The following is a 22,640-nucleotide window of genomic DNA, read 5'->3' as shown; positions in this document are numbered from 1 at the left end:
TTGTTGTTGACCAGTATATCGTCCACCACCAAAAATAATAAGTAGCCGAAAATATGAGCAATGCTTTGTTCTTGAATGCAACTTTTTAAATTATCGAATATTGACAAACAAAAATTTGTATTGTTGAATTTAGAACGTGATTTACTTGATCCCTCAATGCCAAAATATGGCTAAAATTAGGATCTAGATACATAAATAAAATTAGCTACATATTTTTTCTAGAAACACGGTACATATACAGACGATCACAACACGCACATACTCATCAATATGAACCCATATAGGGGTGAAAACGGTCAGAAACTATCGAAATCGGTAGCATCTCTTCAGAAACGATGTTTGGTCAGTCGGTAAATGACTATATTTATCATTTAAACTACTCAATATCGACATTAATATAATGCATAAAGAATTGTGATAAAAAAAATAAAAAAACCCAAAAATGGTATGGTCGGAAACGGTACCACTTATACGGAAACGGCGCTCGGTCGATCGGGAATTTCTGTAGCCGTTTTCACCCCTAAACCCGTATATCCATATCCTATCCATATGAGCACCACACACCCTACTCTTATGAGCACCTTCGGATGACTAGGTCAGTATATTTTGAGATTGATGAAGTCGCTACGGGCGTCTCGTTGTTCACGGGTACGTCATTTACCACCAAAAGAATAATTAGCCATAAATGCGAACACTCATGTTTAAGTATAGGACTTAAATCAGATGGTTTGATTCCATCTCGAGAAATCTAATCAGTTGAGCTACGCCCACTTCATAAAATTAGCTAATTAGCTACATTTTGAAGTTCTTCAAATAAATTAGAGGTTTGAATAGTACCCGATGATAACATGAGCATTTAAGATCAGAGAGAGTGATTAATATGGCACTTTGACAATTAGGCCCCCTTTGATTCAAAGGAAATTCATAGGAATTTTAGAGGATTTCATTCCTATAGGAATTTTTCCTACAAAGCCCTTTGAATTAAAGGAATGAACCCTATGGAATCCTATAAAATTCCTATGGAATGCCTTTTCCCATACAAGTTTTGGAGGAATTTTAACAAGAGGTAGAACCTCATGAAAAAAATCCTTTAAGTCTTTATCTCTCCTCAAATTCCTATGTTTTTCCTGTAGTCCAATCAAACAGTCATTCCTACGTTATTCCTGTGTTTTGCAATCCTCTGTTTTACACTTACATTTCTGTCAGAATCCGTGGGCAATAGCCGTGGAACAAGTAGAAGCAGAAGTCAAAGATATTTTGGACAAAGAACGGAAGCAAATGATAAATTAGTTGTTTCTATCAAAATTCAGATGTGGACAGACGGGGAAATATGGCACAGTAAGAAAATTGTACGTGGTGGAAAATAAATGACAATAGGAAGAGAGATCTTGATGAGCTAGAGTCTGCCTAGCTAGATAGTACTCCCTCCATCCCAAAATGTTTGACGCCGTTGACTTTTTTAAAAATGTTTTGCCGTTCGTCTTATTCAAAAAATTTAAGTAATTATTAATTCTTTTCTTATCATTTGATTTATTGTTAAATATACTTTTATGTATACATATAGTTTTACATATTTCACAAAAGTTTTTGAATAAGACGAATGGTCAAACATGTTTAAAAAAAAGTCAATGATGTTAAACATTTAGGGAAGGAGGGAGTAGTATCGACTGAAGTACTAGTTTCCGTTTCCGTAGATTACACTTTGCACCAATCCTAGCTAATAGACCCAACATTTTTCCATTTTAGCCGAATCTAAAAGGAAATCGTTGTTCTTGGATTGTTTGAATTGGTTTTTTTCTATAAAAGTACATTCTTTTTTTACCACTTGATCTACTTCGTATTATAAAAACCACTACATATCCATCTTAAAGTTGTCACCTTATTTTCTTACCTCTTCCAGGAATGTGATATATTTATATTTTAAATGCAAATAATGTAATGTGTTTCCAAATAATAACCTTTGATTGTTCGATCAAAATCCTGAGCAAGGACAATCGCATAAGGCCATTTCCAATGGGTGGTATCGTTTTTATGTTTCAAAATGTGGTTTTATTTTTCTTGTTTTATAGACAATACATGAAAGAGATAAATTGTATGGGAAACAATATAGGCATGGTTTCATCTAAATGAAACTCATTTTCTCTTTAACTTTATAAATTCCTTGTCACGTCATAAAGAACAAGAGTTGATGGATCTACAATTACCACTTAATACTATTGCTGAACATATTATCAGGAAAAGAAAAGGAGAAATGAAAACAAAATTAGAAAAATGCAGGGTAGCGCCGAGTCAACACATGGTGGGTGGACGAAGTGCCTTGGGGGGTAGATAGGTCCTTTTGCGTTTTTCAGTCATATTTCTTTCTTTTTCTTTACCTCACTTAATTTAGGTCTATCTCACAGAATTTTGAAGTAGGGGTAAATCGGAGCTTCAGTTTTAAAAAGAAAGGACAAAGACACCTAATTAGAAAAATAGGTGTAAAAGTATAATTGCAGTTGAAAATATAATTACCCCAAAGGAAAAGGAGAGGAAAAAAAAGAGAGGGAAGCTTCGCAGGAATGCTTCTCCCGCCACCATCCTTTCTTCCAAGGCTCCCTTGCACAAAACCGAGAAAATCAAAAGAGGCTTCTGGTGTGGTGACTGTGAACAAGCGGCTGGTCGCTTTCACCTTCATTCATCTAGCGAACGCTCGTCAAGTTCTCTTCCTGCTGAATTAAGTTCACTGTGAATTATATCGATGTGCTAACGTGTGAGAACAACGATTGGGGGTCTCTTGGGTCTCGATCGATCGTGCTGCAGCCATCACAATAATTTTATTTCTGACTAAGCCATCGCAATGGGAACAAACGGGGGTAGTACTAATTACTAATCCAGATTCCCGTTTTGATTGGGATAGTTGATGGGAACTAAATGGTCGTAATACTGATTGATTTTTCACCTATCACGTCAGTACCTGAACATAGGATCCTACGGATTGAGATCAGGTGCAGTTATACCTGTACACGCAAGATACGAACACAATTTTAACCATCCGTTTGCATGATAAACGGTTTATATCAAATGCTACAGTAATTACGCGCCGTACACCATGGAATCTAGACTGTCCGATTTGCATCCATTCACATGCACTGCTACTACTCTGTCCGAATCCGATTTTGACAGTGGCGAACCCTGAAAAAAATTACCGGGGATCCAATGCGTACTAATTATCTAATTTTTTACTTATATAATAGTTATCATCATATAATTTAGTTAGAATTGAATAATTTACCCGGGATTCGAGGACACCGGGAAAATGTACCTAGGATCGCCATTGGATCTTGGCCAATGGCTGATAGCCTACATATATACTTTCTTTGTCCTTAAAAAAATAAATTTAGAATTAGATGAGATATATTGTAGTACAGTAAATCTGGAAAGATCGTTGTTCAGATTTACTTTATTAAGATATGTCACATCCAATTTTATATTTGTTTTTTTAGACGGCGGAGTATGCGCGTGAGTGTCTCCAACAACGTCACTATACAAAGGCATGGTTTAGTTCCCAACTTTTTCTTCAAACTTTCAACTTTTCCATCACATTAAAACTTTCCTACACACACAAACTACCAACTTTTCCGTCACATCGTTCCAATTTCAATCAAACTTCCAATTTTAGTGTGAACTAAACACACCCAAAGCAATAAAATCTCAAAGTTATGTTCCCGTTGACTATAGCGCGCGATTGGTAATTTTTGGTAAATGGTGATGAGATAGTTGGTTGTTTTCTCCATTCGTACGGATTTATGGAACTCGAGCCATCTTGCTATCTAATTTTTTTATAAGGTTTTCTCTAAAACTATCCAACCTAATATTACTACCTCCGTCCTAAAATAAGAACATCCGTGGATATCCGTGTCCAACATTTGACCGTCCGTCTTATTTGAAAAATTTATGAAAAAATTAAAAAAAATTAGTCACACATAAAGTACTATTCATATTTTATCATCTAATACCAATAAAAATACTAATTATAAAAAAATTTCAAATAAGACGAACGATCAAATGTTGAACGTGAATAGTGCAAAACTGCACTTATTATGGGATGGAGGGAGTAGTATATAAAGATATATGGGATGCAGGGGTCATCTGCTCACTTATATCTGAGTCCCCACAAACTCGGATACTGGTACATATCGAACGTCCGATATTTAGCAAAAGATCGGATATTGTTCACCCACATGTCTAACTGCGTAAAAAAAACCATACTAGTTAAGCTGCTATGATGCAAGGCTATACCCTACTCTCGTGCATGCATGCATGAAATCTCTCTCTTCATCTTCTCTACTAATAGAGCTTTAAACTATTTTTTCTTCTAAATTACTTATCCGATCTACCATCCGATTTCACCCATTGTATTCGTTATAATTAAATCTTTACAATAAGATCTCACTTGGTTATATTTCTGATAAAATTTATAAATATGATTATATTACTAATTGAAACATTTATATATTATACGTGAAACAATGAGTTATAATTATTGAAACATTAGAAAATATTCATTGCAACATCCCAAACAACATGTGCAAACATTTATAAACGAATTAGTGAAACATTAGAAAATACTTACTGAAATATCCAATAATACAACATGCAATATTCACAAATAAACTAGTGAAACATCAGAAAAATATTTATTGAAACTTCAAATGGCATGGAACATTTTGTAAGATTCATAGCAACATAAAACTTAAAATGTGCAACATAGCCAAACTCTGATTAAAACATTTATTTCTTACACGTGAAACATCCAAGTTCATCGGTTGAAACATATGTATTTTTTAATCGGAATATAATCATGTGATATCTTGTTATAGAGATTTAATTGCAACGAATACAACTGTGCAATCAGATAGTAAATTGGATAAATAGTTTTCAAGAAAAATTCATTTAAAGCTTACAACTAGAACTTCGTGCATGTATATACTCATAGATTATAAGAAACTAAATAGATGCTAGCTACATGCAAGAAGGAGACATTGAGAGAGAAAAGGAATTGTGCAGATGTAAAGTTAGAGTCATGAAAAAAGTGAATCAAACCAAGTCCAGAGGAAACTAGTACAAAGGAGAAAGTTGGTGTTCGATATTTGTCTTCCGATCAGACGCACGACATGAAGCATTTTCCCACAAACCCTCAGAACCATATACCAGTGTGTAATACTCTAGAGGATCTCTAGCAATAAGTGTAGCTAGGTGGCACAATTTAGCAAAATTAATTGACTATATATAACAAGGATATACATATCACAGGTATTAACGCTTAGTTTCGTTTGAAGCCTACATCTTGTCATATTGATAATGCCGAAACAAAACATTAGTAGATTTGTGTATATACTATGGGTAAAATTTGGCATTAAACCAAGGGTCTGTTCACTTTAATGTTATTTTCAAACATACTATTTTTTGGTAAAGTTAAAAAAAAGTATACGTTTAGTTTGTTCTCAAATTTAGTCAATACATAAGAAATCCTGTCAAAATTTTGGTAGTATTGTCATCTTGCCAAAATTTTAGCATTGTCAAAACTTGGTAAGGTTTATTTTGGCTACAATTTAAACATGCCCCAAATATACAAACAATACTATTACAGCTATTAAAATTTTGGCAGGTTATAAATTGGTTTCAATAAAAAAACCTTAAGTGTAATTAGGTGGCACAATTTAGCGAAAGCAATCGTCGTATATATAACATAGTAACAAGTATACGTAGCACAGATCATCACAGCATAGGGCGCAGCTACGAGAACGGGACGCGCGTACAGGCGGTTTGGCTATAATTAAACTACCTGGCTCCCCCAAGCCGGCTCGAGCAGATCGTGAGAATGTCTTTATATTTCTTCGCTGAAAGGGATGCATGGCTGTGACGAAGGTCCAAGATGGCAAGATGTCGCCGTCGCCGCAACGAAAGCGCCAGGAAAGGAACGATTCACCTCGGTTGCTTAAAGAGGGGGGTCAAAACTAAGAAATTGCTTCGGGAGGGTGTAGTTAACTATTCTATCCCAAGCTCCCAAAAGGAGATTGTTTATGCCATGCCATATGCAAGCATGATTCATGCTATACCAATGAAAATTATACTATCCCAATAGCAAATTGTTATGCTATGATACCATGATTATTCTTGCTATATACTTCCTCCGTACTCATAAAGAAAGTCGTTTAGGACAATGTTTAAGTCAAACCTTGGGAATATAAATCATGAATAAATCATGAATAACGCTCAAGTTATTGAGTTTGAAAATATAAAAATTATATGAATAGATTTGTCTTGAAAAATAATTTCATAAAAGTATACATATATTATTTTTTAATAAATATTTTTATAGAAACAAGAAGTCAAAGTTGTGTTTTGGAGACCGTGTCGCTGTCATAAACGACTTTCTTTATACGGAGAGAGTATACCAATAAAGACCAACCAGCGGTTTGGCTGGAATTTTTGTAAATATTACAAACTTAAAGATATTTGATCTTTTTTTAGAGTAGCGTATGTATAGAATAAGAAAGTAGCATCGTTTGTTATATATAAAGAAAACAATGTAAAATCTTGCATATTAGTCTACCTGTCAAACACAGTCGTCACGCAAGCTGAATTAAGAACAAGTGCGACACAGTACAGCCTTCGGGAAGACGGACAGATAGTCAGTTAATCACCCAAATCAGCAGCATATCGCCCTAAAAAAAGTTGTCATCTTCTCGATCGATACAGGAGGTATGAAAAAGATCAAGACTCTCACAGGTGGTCATCAGGTATGGCCAATTATTAAGCTCCACCGAGTTCTGGTTTTAGCTGGCCGCGTCTTAACCAACTCTCACGCGCAGTTTTAACCATGCGATGCACGCGCATCCGGCGCCTGGTAGTAGCATCCTGATCCTGCAGCTAGCAACTTCTTACACTTGGCCAAAAAGATCAGAAAAAGAAACTTTGACATGTACTCTCTCGGTCCAAAAATAAACCAACATCGATCGAGTTTAGTTCCAAATTTTTTCTTTAAACTTTCAACTTTTCCATCACATTAAAACTTTTGTACACACACAAACTTTCAACTTTTCCGTCACATCATTCCAATTTCAACCAAACTTTCAATTTTAGCGTGAACTAAACACACCCATCGTAGTAGAATGTGATACTATATTCTAGTATAATAGATCTGGATATAGAGTATGTCTAGATTTGTTGTCTTAGTACAATGTTAATTTATTTTGAGATGGATGATGTACTTTGACACCTGGGAGTCAGTAACATTGACACATAAGGAGATCAACGAAAAGCAGCATGTAGTAATAAGTATCTCTAGTAACATTGACTGTTGTAGGCTTCTAGCATCCTGATCCAGGTAGCTACTTTAATTTAATTTTGACATGCAAGAGAGTTTAGTAACGCTGACGAAGTAGTACAAATTAAAGAGGTTAGTTAGGTGATCCTAGAAAAGGACTTTGGATTACTGTTTCCTAAGAAGTAGTGGTTTAGGTACGTAGCTTGTGCAATCTCGCAGATAGTTTAGCTTAGTTCAGCAGTAGCAGCTTCTAAATTGGCACTTGAGGCGTCCAGGGGTCAATTCATCTAACTGGCCTTTCGAAGAAAGTGCCAATTTGGTTACTGGAACTTTTTCGTTGTTTCAGTCAACGAAATGGGAAATTTGCAGTGACCTGGTTATCAGTCAGACATCAAGCAGCTAACTATTAGCAGTAGAAATTATTCAGATTTATCACCATTTATATAGCTTACTACCTCGATCCATTCCAAAAAGAGACTACATATGTTCATAGAAAAAAGGCTAAAAGTCTTTTGGAAAAAAGAAATTTATGTTCCACCTGCACTCTACCTACCGTTCTTAGCCTTAGAAATCGTTAACTGTATACCTAATCTATATACTTACAAAATGTGCGCTGTGGCATAGGAGGATTTGCAACTAAGCTCTGTGCAGCTGCAGTGTTGTCTGTAGCAAAAATGCCATCACTGTCTCGTAATTTGTCCTGGAGCTACATCGAATTATCGATCCCTCCAGAAAACAGTACACCTATCGAAGCTTTTGTAAGTTACAGCCGGGCTGGTTGAAGGCTGCCGACGATGAACCGGGCTAGGTAAATGCTGTGTTTGTTGAGTAAAATATACTGCTAATAAAGCAGGATTAATAAGCAGTAAAGTAAAATATAGAGTCTGTGGTCAGCACGGTTGGTTAGGACTTAGGCAGGATTAAAGCATTTTAAGCTTGCACCACCAAATCAGACGTAGTACGTAGCGTTGAAGGAATGTGAAAATTTTTTGTGGTGGTAATTATATGATGTAAACAACATGAGAATTGTCGCTCTCTTTTTTTTCTCTATCAAAGATTCAGAGGGTTACTGTGACTGTACTGGTAGCAATACTGAAGTTAAGTGAACTTTTGACAAATAGGATTTGCTCTATTGAATATTAACCCCTTTTGTGCTAGCCTATAAGTAGGTAGGCCCCAGGCCTCCAGCCTCCTCCAAGGTCCAGTCAAAGCCCAGCAAATTGTTAGGCCTTCGATGTGTTTGGATCTTATTGGCCCGTTTAAGTCCAATTGGCAGGAAGGTCCTATTTTGTGGACTCTGAAAGCAATAAGGCCTTCAGCCTCAATGACTACTGAAGACGCATTGAATTTTTTATTAAACAATATTTACAAAAATAATTTTGTGTTTACAAAATTACAGATCTGTACCCTTCCCGCCCTTTGGGAGGGCATTTTTTTCTAAAAAAAATCGCCCTCTAGAAGAGCGGCAAGTGGCTTAAATGTAAAATTTACCGCATATGTTGTTAACTTGTATTTCTATAATTTGAAAATAGGTCATATGAAATCGGATGAAATTAAAATTTATATCAAAATTGCATAGTTGAGGATATCTACAGCTTTGTGGTTCACAACTTTTTCATTTAAGATCGTTTAGAGTCCAAATATTTGTTACAAAATCTAAAGTTTGTTTTAGAAAATCTCAAATATATACTTCAAATGACCTTTGATGAAGACAAGTTTTATATAAAAGCTGTAGATCTAAATGAGATCTAAAACTTTGTTGTTTATAATTTTTGTCATTTAAAATTATTTAGTGTATAAAATGAGTATCAATATTTATATTGATTAAAAGCAACGATAATTGTATAAAAGCAAACAAAAAATTTACATTTAAGATCCTTCTCGCGGTAAGCCTTTTGTTTTAAAAGGAACTAATCTTCTCTAGTAGGTTAGTCCACAAAACAACAGAATCCAAACACAAATCATCTAAATGAGGCTATATTTGGAGAGCTGATAATCAACCGGTCGGTAACCAGATTATTAGAATATAGAGAAATTGGTTTTCCGGTTTCTAGCTTCTAGTTTGTTCTATAGATTCTTTAGCTTTTGATTCTTTGGAATATGGATGATATTATGCATTGTTTAAGAGCTGAAGATTTTGTAATAAGTTACAACTGCTAACCTCCTCCAGATAGGCCTGAGTTAGATATAAGGCTACATCATTTACATGACAAGTTAAGAAGGACCTCATCTTTTCGTTTATGCATATACTTATCAGTCAAAATTTAAATTTCTATTCTTAAATTTGAAGGTGATTTTGAGGTTTTTTCCATCGAAGTTTATTTTTCAGCCTTTGCCTTTAGATCGCTAAAAACACATTTATAAAAATTTTATTCACAAATTATTTTTCATTTACAAATATGTCGTTTCGCTTATTCTATGAAGATGTTCAACAGTGCAAAGGTTTCTATTCCTTCAACTCGCAAGTATTCCTGATGGCTAACATTGTCCGTCAGACGAACGATACGCGGCTAAGATCGAGGCATGACACGAGTTTTCGGAAAAAGACCTTACATTTCATTTTATTTATCGCACCCATCGAAAAAGCCCTTCCATGGTATGGAATCCATACCGTCGGACGGACATTGTACGGCGAAGGTAATTTTCCATTTAGGCTCTCGGTTTCACTGTACTCCAAATTAAAAGAAGCACACCTACTACTCCACTTCGATGGCAACCACAGTGTAGCACGAGACCGAGGAGGCGCCAGCTCGACTCCGCGCGAGCCGAGGCCTCGAACCCTAACCCCCATTCGATTTCCGGCGAGATGCCCACCGGCGTCTGAGCCTTGCTCGCCGGCGGCGAGGTGGGGTGGGGCGGGGGGCGGGGGCGGCGAGGGATGGAGGCGAGGCGGGTCTCCGCGAACCCTCGGCCGTCCTGCGTGCGGAGGGTGCTCGCGCGGAAGCGGCGGAGGCCCGAGGCGGCGGCGAACAGCGCGCGGAAGCTGCAGCGGCGGGAGATCTCCGCGCTGCCGTGCCGCGCGTTCTCCGCGAGCACCACGCGGGAGCGGTTCCGCAACATCCAGCTCCAGGTCAGCCGGCCCGCGCGGCGCGTCCCCCCTCCCCACACCCTGTCTCCCAGCATTTAGGTCTGGATCGATATGGCGTAGAGGGCAGGAGTGGGTCGGTAGGTTAGGGCTTGGAGAGAGGATAATTGTTTTTTAAAAAAATGATTATTTGAATGAATCAATTGCGGGAAGAGTTGGAGCCCGAGAGCATATAGGTAGTGTGGGTGTTGTGAGGAGGAACTTTCGCCTACGGTCAAAGAATTCACGAGGCGTAAATATTCCCCAATGATGGTGATAGCTTTGGCTGTTTGCGGAGAGTTTCTCCATCGGATATCGGAATCCCTGGATTAGTACAGCTGTTTTAGCATTATGGACGATGATAGGAAGAGGGGAAAGGTGTGTTTGGTGCTATATTTTGAGATGTGGTCGCTCTCTTTGGTATTTACTGTGATAAAAGTATACTCTGGAGCATAACTCGGTTGGAAAAGGTTGAAACTTCAGTGCCCTTCATATCATAGAACAGCCGATCTTCACCAAAATTTTGTTTCTAACTTTTAGTTAGCATGACCTGTTCTTTTTACGATTATAACACATCTTCAAATTCTTTTCACTTACAATTAGGAAGAGTTTGATACTCATGATCCCAAGGAGATGGGTTCACTACTACCTTACTTGATGAAAAGGTCTGAGATTATTGAGATAGTTGGAGCCAGTGATATCATCTTTGCTTTATCACAGTCAGGAGTATGTGCTGCATTCAGCAGAGGTACAACTTTCGATAATGATTGGTCATGTACTGATGTTATAAATTACCATTGAATTCTGAGATGTATTTGTTTTAGTCTCAAACCAGCGGATTTGCTTTCTGAATGGAAGACCAGATGAAGTCATTCGCAGTTTGTTTTACAACAAGAACAATGACTCACTCATTACTGTATCAGTTTATGGTTCTGAAAACTTCAGTGCCTTAAGATGCAGGACAACTCGAATAGAGTAAGCTTGTCTTCCTGTGATTCTGCTACGGTAGTGTTATATTGTTTATATGAATCTTTTTATTCTTTTGTCTTTTAAGGTATATACGACGGGGGAAGCCAGATGCTGGTTTCCCTCTTTTCGAGACAGAGTCCTTGAAATGGCCAGGTTTTGTGGAATTTGATGATGTTAACGGGAAGGTGCTGACTTATTCTGCCCAAGACAGGTATTCTAGCTCTAATTTCTTTGAAGGCGAGAAGATTAACCTCATTCGAATTGTGACATTCCTTTCTCATTCCAACCAGTACTTACAAGGTGTTTGACTTGAAAAACTACACTTTGTTGTATACAATATCTGATAAGAATGTTCAAGAAATAAAGATCAGGTAAGGGAATCTTTCTTGCTTGCTGATCATGATTAAGTTTCACATTTGTACAACCTAAATTATGCTTTGCCTTTTTATTCATTGGAAGAGATTTTTTAAAAAAATTGATTTGAAGTGCTATGCCCCCAAAACTTCGAATATATTTGGTCAATGGTTAGGAGAGCTGCATGTTTTCTATACACCTTGCCTGTGTTTGATGGGAAACTAATGGTGAGCAGTTCATAGGCTTTTCTTCAATGCACTTTGTGAAATGCTTCCCTATAGGTGAACAGAAGTTCTGCTAAAATGCAAAAGCTGAATAGCATACTTTCAAAACAAACCTTTCGGCCTGATTGGCAACTGTTGATTACTAAACCGAGAACTTTACTGATTGAACATTTATGTAATTTAGCTTTGTGGAGAGCATAGAAATACTATTGCCAATTGAGCTATCATGGGTTTATTCTTGGTGTCCTATATATGGTAAATTGATTGCTTTTTGTCAAGTGAGATGTGGCTGGATTGATTGAAATTTTTGTATGTGTAACTTATGGAGGTCATTTCCATTTTCGAGCTTCCAAATTTATACCTTTTTGCTTATTGCTACCTTCCAACAGCCCTGGCATAATGCTATTGATATACTCAAGAAAAAAGGGCTGTATTCCCCTTGACATTCTTTCTATTGAAGATGGTAAACGCTTGAAGTCATTCAAACACCTTCTTCATCGCAATAAAAAAGTTGATTTCATTGAGCAATTCAATGAAAAACTTCTGATCAAACAGGAAGGGGAGAACCTTCAAATTCTTGACGTAAGTTTTTTTCTTGGTATAGATTATGGATAACAGCAAATGAAACAACACAGTTTCCTCTCTTTATTTGTAGAATTGTAGTTAATTTTTGTGCAATGCTGCAGGTAAGAAACTTCCAATCAATTGAAGTAAGCAGAAGTGAATTTGTGACTCCTTCTGCGTTTATCTTTCTGTATGAGATGCAGCTGTTCCTGACCTTCCGTAGTAGATCAGTATCCGTTTGGAATTTCCGTGGTGAATTAGTCACATCTTTTGAGGACCATATGTTGTGGCACCCTGATTGCAATACCAACAGTATTTACATCACCAGCAACCAAGATCTTATTATTTCTTACTGCAAGGCTGATCCAAATGATCCTTCTTCAGAAGAAAATGGTAATAATCAAACTTGTGTTGCCCGTGTGTTTATTTATTAGTGAAGTGATGATAGATCTACTGCCTCTTATATTTGGCTGGTTTTTGGTTGTTGCCATTTCTTGTTATTGCATTCCTCTTTGTCATTCTGATATACTCCCTCCATACTCATAAAGGAAGTCGTTTAGGACAGCGACACGGTCTCCAAAACACAACTTTGACTTCTTGTTTCTATAAAAATATTTATTGAAAAGTGATATATGTATACTTTTATGAAAGTATTTTTCAAGACAAATCTATTCATATAATTTTTACATTTTCAAACTCAACAACTTGAGAGTTATTTATGATTTATATTCCCAAGTTTTGACTTAAACATTATCCTAAACGACTTCCTTTATGAGTACGGAGTGAGTATATCAGCTTTGAATATCAATAAAATATAAGAGGCCTCAAAAGGTTGACATACTGATGCACTTATTATATACTGTATCGTTCTAATTATTTTTTATGCTCGTAAAATGTATGCTTTTCAGACTTGCTGCAGTTGATAAGAAATTTGTCCTTTTCAGACCTACTGCAGTAGGTAATTGAGGCTAATGCATCTATTGTCCCCACATAACATGATCTTCACTTTGGTTCTTTTGCAGCTTGCTCCATAAATATCAGTGAGATCTTAACCGGAAAATGCTTGGCCAAAATAAAGGCAGGGAACCTTAACAAGCAAAGGGTGTCTAAGTTCCAAAGTACACCTTCCGAGGCACTGGGGGACATCACAGCTCTGTACTACGATGAAGAGCGTGAGGAGATATACACCGGCAACCGACTAGGCCTTGTCCATGTGTGGTCAAATTGATAGTTGCTCAGGCAGTCAAGCTTTCCTTCGGGCAACAGCAATCCTCACCTAGCGTGGCATAATCGGGGAGATACTAGCTACAACCGTAGTTCATCATCTGTTAACCTGAGCACAGAGCTGATCGGTGTAGCTCCAAGGGTGTTTACTGTTTACCATATGTATCGTTTTGGAAGGTTTGTCACTGTTAGCGTGCCATCTTACCCCCCCGAGCTATATATATCTGATTCAATCTGAGATTCATTGTGTGTTCTGAATTCTGATGGCGAAGCGTACAACTTCGGGGTCAGAGATGTCGTCTTGTGTTCTGAATTCTGATGGCGAAGCGTACAGATGGGCGATGCGTCAAAATGATGCATAAACAAGCGAAAGGTCATCAAATGATGCAGCTCCGGTTTTGCTGCTTTCTTGGAGCAAAGCGAGCCAAGCACATTGCACATAACATTACGCGATTTTAACACGATCCAAACTTTAAGTACTGGACAAGAGCATGTTTGACGCCTCGCATTATCGCATATAACGGATGAAAAAACGTCAGGCCAGCCTGCGTGGCAACGTCTAGTTACAGATAAGAGCAGAACTGCAAGTCAAATACACTCTTTTCTCTCCATAGTAGAGTTTGAGCAGCGAGCGGGCAAACATAAATTATTCAATTATTAAATGATATGATCACTCTTGATCATCTCAACACTATAGGAACAAAACTTCGCTACCGCGATTTTACTATTTTAGTTGTCCACAACTTCAATGAGGGTTGGTTCGTAGTCAGCAGGAGCCTCGAAACCATGGAAGTTCATTACGGTTGCAGCAACATTGGCGAGCCCAGGGGTCTGAATGTCAGACCGGAATTTCACACCAGGGTGAAGACCGGGACCTCCAATAGCAACCGGGACCTGCAAGTTTTATATAGGCATTAAAAACTCAAATCAACAACAACAAAAAAAAAGCACTCTACTTGGTATTACAGGGCGAATATGTAAGGTGCATCGCAGTAATCAACAAACACACAACATAAAACATAGCATCATATGAACATTTGCACGTACCGGCTGAAGAGTATGTGAGGTAAGAATCTGGATACCACCGTTCTTGTCGAGAAGTGGCTGGCCAGATTTGTTTCTTTTCACCATATCCTCAGCATTTCCATGATCAGCGGTGACAAGATAAATACCACCGACTTGTTCAATCGCGTCCAAAATAATCTGTTCCAGGAGGGGAGGGATTACCATTACGGTACATGACGACTTGCAGAAATAACTGTGTGCATATATTTTGTCTTGTTTGTGCTCACCTTAACGGCTTCGTCAGCTGCCTTGCAAGCAACTACCGTGGCTTCAATATCACCAGTGTGACCAACCATGTCACCATTCGGCAGGTTGACACGTACCTAAAAGAGTAATAAAAATTTTAAGCAACATTTTATATAGGCAAACAGTCATCTGAGCACCGACGAAACAATTACCTACCTGATCAAACTTTCCACTAAGAATGGCATCCCTGGCTTTCTCTGCAATTTCAAGTGCCTTCATGTTGGGTTTAACATTGAATGTGATTCCAATATCACTAGGAATTTCAACGTACTCTTCCTTAGTTTCATCAAAGTATCCAGATCGGTTTCCGTTCCAGAAAAATGTGACATGGCCAAACTTCACTGTCTCACTGTAAAAGAACAAATCAATGAGTTACAGCATAAATACAAATGGACTAAGACAGAATATTATTTTGTATAAGCACAATAGACAACTATAAACTCCACAATTAAGGACCGAAATAGCATCATGGAAAGGTCTAATAGGCAACCAGAGGTAATTCCCTCAGTTCTTCTGCACCCAAGCAGTCGTTTTATATCAAATGAGTTGTTTTATTACTACAATTAAAGCAAAAAATACTATATCACTGCTAAACTTGGTACCAAAATTAGCACAGCAAGTAAAACTCAGTATAGAGGATTTGAATCAACTCCCTTATGGCCTAAGTACCTCAAAAATTACTAAGTCACCAGTCAATATTTTTAGTATCAGAGGAAAGAGAGTGGGAAGCCAGGTACTTGCCTGCAAGCGAAGGTGCGGACGCCATTCTTTACCAAGTATTCACCAGATGTTCTCTCTATCTCTGGTGGGGAGACAAGGTAATGGCTCGGAAGCTTCAACTCACCATCATACTGAAGCATCCCAGCGTACTGGATTTTTGGTACACGAACACGATCAAATTTGTCAAAGTCTGCATACTCTAGTGCTTTGGCAAGCATAACCATACGATCCGCTCGGAAATTGAAAGTCACAACTGCATCACCATCTACAACAGGCCCAACAGATTTGCCACTCTCATCCACGATCACAAATGGAGGCAAATACTGATCACTGGCCTTGGTCTCTGCTCTTAGAGTTTTCACTGCTTCGACTGCATTTTGGAATTTGTAGGGTGCTTCGCCAAGCACCTGGGCATCCCACCCACGTTTGACCACATCCCAGTCATTCTGTGCATTTTTAAGACTTAAACTTCAGCATGGATATAACATGTTATTAAATTCAGAAATAATGAAATCAAACAACTTAAAAATAGCGATCTGCACAGTTAAATATTAAAAGTTGATGGTTTAACTCGTATAACTAAATGAAGATTTTACCTCATAGCGGTCCATGGTAACATACATCCTTCCACCACCAGATGCAATCCGTGCATCAATACCCTTGTCACGAAGCTGAGAAAGATCACTCTCTAGTGTCTCTACAAAACCAACACTGCTGCCATCCAAAACATCGCGTCCATCAGTAAGAATGTGAACACGAATTCTTTTTGCTCCCCTCTCACTGGCACCTTTCAGAAGCAGCTGAAATAGAGTGAAACAGAACACACCAATTTAAAAATTGACAGTAAATAAACAACACATTGCAATATAAGGCGCCATTCATCAGAGCTTAACAAACCTGCACTTGATCAAGACGGGAGTGAACGCCTCCATCACTCAACAAACCAATAAGGTGCAGGGTACCCTTGTCAAAACATTCTTTGATGTAATTGAACCCCTCTCCATCATAAATTTTCCCAGAGGCAAGAGCAAGGTCCACAAGCTTAGCACTACAGTGAGAATGAAACACGCTTGTCACAAAACATGCAGAGTGATCCAACCTATAGTTCCCAAATGAATCAAAACTCAACAACAGCTTACCCCTGAGCAAAAATGCGACCAGCACCAAGAGCATTGTGACCCACTTCGCTGTTGCCCATGTCATCTTCGCTAGGAAGACCAACAGCTGTTCCATGAGCCTTCACTAATCTCCACCTCTCGGGAGCACCCTTTTAATGTACAAAAAAAAAAGAGTTAACTGCTGAAACTAGAGTGCAGGCAAAGGCGTAAATTCATAGCACAAGGGCAACCCAGCACAACATGGAATCATGGATGCAACTTCATTAAATATATGTCCAGGCTAAACCTACGACTTAATCATCTTAGCCAAACTGTCTGTTGTCAATGGGATAACCAAACAGTTACAAGCAGGATGCCTAATCTACAGAAAATAAAACAAGAAAAGCAATTTGCAATCACTAACAACATTAAAGGCAGAAAAAATTGCATGACCCCAAATCATAATCATGTGGCAAGGAAGCATACATTCTTGAGCGAATCCATGACGGGCGTCTGGGCGACATGGATGCAGTTGTACTTGTCGGCGTTGGCCTCGCCCCATCCGTCAAGCACGACGAGGGCTACCGTCTTCCCCTTGGGGAGCTTGGGGTGGTCGGGCAGCGTCCATGAGAAACCGGAGCTCGCCATCGCCTACTAGATGCTATACCTACCAAATCACACCAACGCAAAGCTCAGATACAACAGTTAGGTGCAGCAAATCCTCAGATCCGTACAGAAACTACACATAATTAAGTCAACTAATATCAGGGTTAGCAATCCGAACCAACTCGTGGCCTAATCGAGCATAATTAACACTAAGCAACGCTGTAAATCTCGCCAATTTTTATCAGATTTCGAGCGTCAGATCAGATTCGCACAGGCGGATCTACCGATCGATCGGCGAACAACCGAACCACAAACAAGCTACCGCGCTCAAAACCAACGACGCATCCATCGATGAGGAAGATCAGAGAGGCCCTTACCTTCGCTTTGCCCTCGCGCTTTTGCCCACCGAGACGAAAGCCTTTCTTTTCTTTTTCGAGAGCGGAGTACGCGAGGAGGATGACGAAGTGGGCGGCGCGATATTAATAAGCAGCGCGACGGCGACGTGTAGGGTCCACGCGAATACCTTGTTTAGGATGGTCGCGTTACCATCGGACGGTCCTCTCGACGCCACGTGGAGAGAAATGGAGAGATCTGACGGCGCGGATAGGTGGCTCCGTCTGATTTGGTGGATCCAAAGTTCCAAACGGGGGACGGGATCCACCAGTTTTGTTTTTTTTATTACTACGGCCGCTGCTGGTATTGGACGGCCGCGATGGCGGCGGCGGCGGTCACGTGGGAGCGACGAGACTCCATCGTGACCGTCCAGTCCGGTCCCAGTCCAATTCCGTCGCTGGGTTTGGATATTCCATCGAGATATTCCCAGCGGCGACGGGATTTTTCGCCGGGTTTCTCCAGATTTTCCAATGGGAAAAGCCCTCCTCGCCGAACGAATGCTCCTCTCCGGTCTTGTGTTGGCCGCGCCGCCACGGGCCCCGGCGTCCTGGGGGCTAAACCATTAGAGTTGGAATGTGCGATACGCCCGAAGGCGCTCTCGCTTTCTTCTCGCACATCGACATCTGTGTACTTTCTTCTCGCTCTCCATAAGACGGGTACTCCAGTGTTCATCACGGGCGGCACGGTGGCAGTCGGTCAGATTTGGCGCTTGGGCTCTGGCCAGCCTACCTTGCTACTACTTTGGGCCGGCCGGTACATCCTGGGCCTGGTAGGGAGCAATGTCGGCCATGCGGCCCATGTCTGGTTGGCTGGGATGAAATAAGTTTACTTGTTGTCCTTATGCTTTACGTCGAGTATAATCGACATCCCTAACCCACAATACTACAAATCTTATGCGCCCTTTGGTTAAAAAACGAGGTGCAGGCTACTACGACGATGACGAGCGGGGATGGCAGTTGCTCCGAGGTGCAAACGACGACGGCGACGAGTGCTCGTCTGCTCGAAGGCAGAAGTGGCGGTGGGTGTTTGGGGGCTGCAAACACTCAGGCTCAGCGGCCGGTGCACTCGATGAGGAAAGGAGGGAAAGAGAGAGGTTGAGGAGGAGGAGGAGAGAATGAGGATGGCATGTTGGACCTACTTTTTTTAGCCACGTAATCACCTAGTCGGTACAAAGTGGACCGAATCAACTTGCTACGTCAGCCAAAACTATCAGCTATACCATCGGAACTCGGAAGATCTAATTTAAGCCGGTTTTGTGACTAAAGGTTTAAAATTTCTGGTATTGCGATTAAGGATGACGATTAAACTTTGACGTATTCTGGCTGGGACGTGTTGCTGGACATATGGCCCATCTGTTCTAGCCCAACAAAACGTAGTGTAAACCATCGTTCTCGTCTTTTTACGATGTTACAAGCCATTTTTCTGGCGATCCCATCCCTCCAAAAACGAAGATGAACTAGGAGTACTTCATCCAGACGGCCAGACCTCGCAAGAACCTTTGATTTCTGTAAGCTATCAACGGTGAGATGCTACTGATGATCACCAATTGGCAGACGCCTCACACGCAGTGACGCAAAAGACCCAGCTCGCAAGCACATGCAAAGAACAAAAGAAAGCAAGGGCGGCACACACACGACCTCATTTGCAGGCTGCAGATATCCATCTTTCGGCGTGGATCTGGCACATTGCCACCTGGGATTTTTACCTAGCGGGGCTGACTCGCCCCGATACCTGGAACGCACCAAAGCAGCAGCAACTTTCTCTCCTTCCCTTCTCATAATAACTGAAATCTTCAGACAGGCGAGCGAAAAGACTGAAAAAAAACAGCGAGTTCGTTTCTCCAGGATGGCGATGTGCATGGCAAATGGTCCCCCGAGCTTAGCTAGACAAGGAGTCACGATCCTGACAGTCCACATGCAGATGCAAACAACACTGACTCATCAAGTGCGCTATTCCCATCTCCATCTTCCCCCATTCAGAGCTGGGGCTAATAAGGCTACTACAAGACGACGCAAACTCCCCATCTCTGGATGGATCGCGAACGATGGTTACGCGTTGAGATGATTAACATGGCACTGTAGCGTTAATGGATAAGATGACATTTCAAGAACCCAAGAATTGTATGGGGAAAAAATAACTGCCCATTGTTAATTCTTGATATTTCTCTTTTTTTTTGTACATATATACATACACACCTGTAAAACATCTTTACAGAGGTCTTGGTCAAGTTGATTAGTACTACTGCCAAAAAAGCCATAGACAAGGCCGGATTTGGGACTTCATGTTAACCATGTATATAGAAAAAAAAAAAGATCATTTGTAGGAATCAAGAACACTCATGTATATTCATTAACCCCAAGAAATAGGGGCAAAAAAAATTCAAACAGAAAGAAACTAGCTACTAAATTTAAGTAAAAACTGAGAGGAGAGGTCTACGAGGACCAGCTCCTCAGGAGAGACGGCCTCCCGAACATCTGGTCGAGCGCCACCACGACGGCCATGGCGAGCGACACGCCGACGCCGGGCTGCACAACAAGCCGGAACACGTCGGTGCCGACCGCCTCCTTGGGCCGGACCTCCGCCACCGCCCGCCTCTCGCCGTCGTACACCACGCAGCACCGCCGCGCGTACGACCCCTCCACCTCGTACGCCGCCGACGCGCCGGCCGCGGCTGCGCCCGCGCACGGCGTCACGCGCGCCAGCGACTTGCCGCCGCCGCGGCCCGTCCGCCTGACCGCGTACACGGGCGGCCGCCGGCCGTCCGCCTCGCCGGCGAACACGAGCCACTGCTCCCCCTGCAGACTGAGCTGCCTCTTCCTGCGGACGGTGAAGGCCGGGGCGCCGGCGGCGTCCATGAGGACGACCTCGTCGCCGCTCTCCGTGTCGTAGCTGTCGACGCGGTACGCCAGGTTCCCCTTGGCGTCGAACACCGTGAACCCCTTGCAGTTGAACAGCAGCGACTTCCGCCACACCGTCAGCGCCGCCGCCTCCTCCTCCTCCTCCCCCCGCCGCTCGCCGCCGGCCGGCCCTGCCGCCGCCGCCACGGGCACCACGTTAGGATGTACCTTCGCCATGCGCGCGCGCGCCCACAAATCAACCAAATCAATCAGGTGATTGCAGTCAGGCTAGCTAGCTAGGCGAAGCTAAGCTGATGAGCTCAGGAGGCTAGCTAGGTGTTTGTGTTTGGGATTTGACAAGTGAAGTAGCTGGAGGTAGGAGAGATATATATACACACACACCTTCTGAATTGTGATAAGCAAAAAGAGAGGGGCTGTACACTTGTACACCTAGGAAGAAAAGAGGCGAGAAATTGAATTAATTAAAACCAAGGAAGCAAATGCATGTTGCTCTGACATGTGTGGGGGCAGGGGGTGACATGGGATGCTACTTAACGACCCTCCCCTGCCTGGCTGGCTTCTAATCAATTCCATCACGTACATATACTACGCTTCAGCTCAAAGAAACCCATATAGCAACGTTACATGCACGCTAATTATGGGCTCGTTCGGATTATACCTAGATAGAAAAAAAGTAAAATATACTGCCGGTACTTAAAGTTGAGCGCGGATGTCATTTAGATCCATAATCTTGTAAATTGCTACCTCCTCCTCCGCTCCGCCAACGGCCGCCCAAGCAACTTCCGTCTCTGCCGCCGCCGTCAACGCCCGAGCGTCGTCCTCGTCGTCGTCCTCCACTCCTCCATCGCCATTCTCAATGCCGTCGTGCTGGAGAGCTGGTGAGGGGCGGCGCGGCAGCAGGATCCCGACGTCGCCATGATGTTACGGATCCCGGCATTGCCGTGACGCCGCCGTTCGCCGCACGCCCCCATGCGCTCGCCCACCGCTGCTCTACCCGCCGCCGTTTGCCGCACGCCCCCATGCGCTCACCCACCGCTGCTCTACCCGCCGCCGCCCGCAACCATGGTGCGCGATGAGGAGGGGGCGGCCAGTGGCGAGCGCGCGCGGAGAAGGAGGATTTGGGGATTTTTGTGTTGTTCATGGCGCTACTGTGGCAGAGGGGCTTATTTGTAAAATTGGTGCTTGTATGGTGTGCCACGTCGGCGGTCAGAGCCGGTCAAGTGAAGTTTGGACCTCAACGAGTCACTTAAACAAGATGGTATGTTTAGATGTGCAATTTACAAGATTATGGATGTAAGTGACACCCACGCTCAACTTTAAGGACCGACCATATATTTTACTTAAAAAATATATGATATAAAATATATATGAATAGAAAAGGAATTTAAGCGTAAAGTAGAAGAATGAAAAACAAAGAAATACCAAAGTTGAGGTATTTGGATCGCATGAAGTTGATCGACTAGTATTTGCATGCAGGAAGCAAAAACTAAAAAATAGCTTGAGTTGATGGATTTTTCCTATACTTCTGCTGTGAAATCAGCATCGGAGGAAATTTTCCTTTGGATTTTCTACAAATAATTTTCATGATCCGAACGATAGGAAAGGAAAAAAAATCATATGAACAACATTAATATTCCTCTAAAAATTATGTGAAGATCCTCTAATCTAAATATATGTTCGGAAGCAGGGGTTGAAAACCTCTCCTATATGCAAAGAAAAAAGGAATGGTTTATTAGTATATGATTAATTAAATGTTAGCTAAAAGACTTTAAAATATATTAATATGTCTGTAGAGCAACTTTTATGTTTTTTTTTGTACCGTTTAGTAGTTTGGGAAGCGTATACGTGAAAAAAGAGGAAGTAGAAGACAAGAATATGTAGATTCAAACTCACGCTAAAGTAAATTTTATAAAACTCTGATATTGTGACTCGAGTTACACAAAATCA

The 22,640-nt window shown here is 41.0% G+C and overlaps 3 protein-coding genes across 3 annotated transcripts; 1 reads left to right on the top strand and 2 right to left on the bottom strand.

Moving 5' to 3' along the window:
• The first annotated feature begins 10,012 nt into the window (after positions 1–10,012).
• LOC127772537 (uncharacterized) lies at positions 10,013–13,946 on the top strand. The gene is made up of 8 exons (XM_052298476.1): positions 10,013–10,379; positions 10,977–11,121; positions 11,198–11,348; positions 11,428–11,553; positions 11,633–11,713; positions 12,310–12,502; positions 12,607–12,877; positions 13,507–13,946. Exons 1-8 carry the CDS (start codon positions 10,188–10,190, stop codon positions 13,710–13,712), a joined length of 1,365 nt encoding a protein of 454 aa, XP_052154436.1. The 5' UTR covers positions 10,013–10,187; the 3' UTR covers positions 13,713–13,946.
• A 256-nt stretch (positions 13,947–14,202) lies between these two features.
• Positions 14,203–17,936, bottom strand: LOC127772528 (2,3-bisphosphoglycerate-independent phosphoglycerate mutase). The gene is made up of 10 exons (XM_052298465.1): positions 17,820–17,936; positions 17,323–17,503; positions 16,879–17,006; positions 16,637–16,787; positions 16,336–16,539; positions 15,757–16,185; positions 15,176–15,364; positions 15,001–15,096; positions 14,756–14,911; positions 14,203–14,602 (listed from the first exon to the last, which is right to left on the bottom strand). The coding sequence occupies exons 2-10, from the start codon at positions 17,482–17,484 to the stop codon at positions 14,438–14,440; spliced, it is 1,680 nt and encodes a 559-aa protein (XP_052154425.1). The 5' UTR covers positions 17,485–17,503; positions 17,820–17,936; the 3' UTR covers positions 14,203–14,437.
• Positions 17,937–19,953: 2,017 nt separating this feature from the next.
• Positions 19,954–21,089, bottom strand: LOC127756144 (protein LURP-one-related 8-like). Its single transcript, XM_052281577.1, has one exon. It carries the CDS (start codon positions 20,907–20,909, stop codon positions 20,268–20,270), a length of 642 nt encoding a protein of 213 aa, XP_052137537.1. The 5' UTR covers positions 20,910–21,089; the 3' UTR covers positions 19,954–20,267.
• Positions 21,090–22,640: the final 1,551 nt, after the last annotated feature.

This window comes from Oryza glaberrima, chromosome 1 (genome assembly GCF_000147395.1).
Source record: "Oryza glaberrima chromosome 1, OglaRS2, whole genome shotgun sequence".
Classification (NCBI taxonomy): domain Eukaryota; kingdom Viridiplantae; phylum Streptophyta; class Magnoliopsida; order Poales; family Poaceae; genus Oryza; species Oryza glaberrima.
Note: the sequence above shows the minus strand (reverse complement) of the source record. Positions and strands in the feature narration are given on the sequence as shown.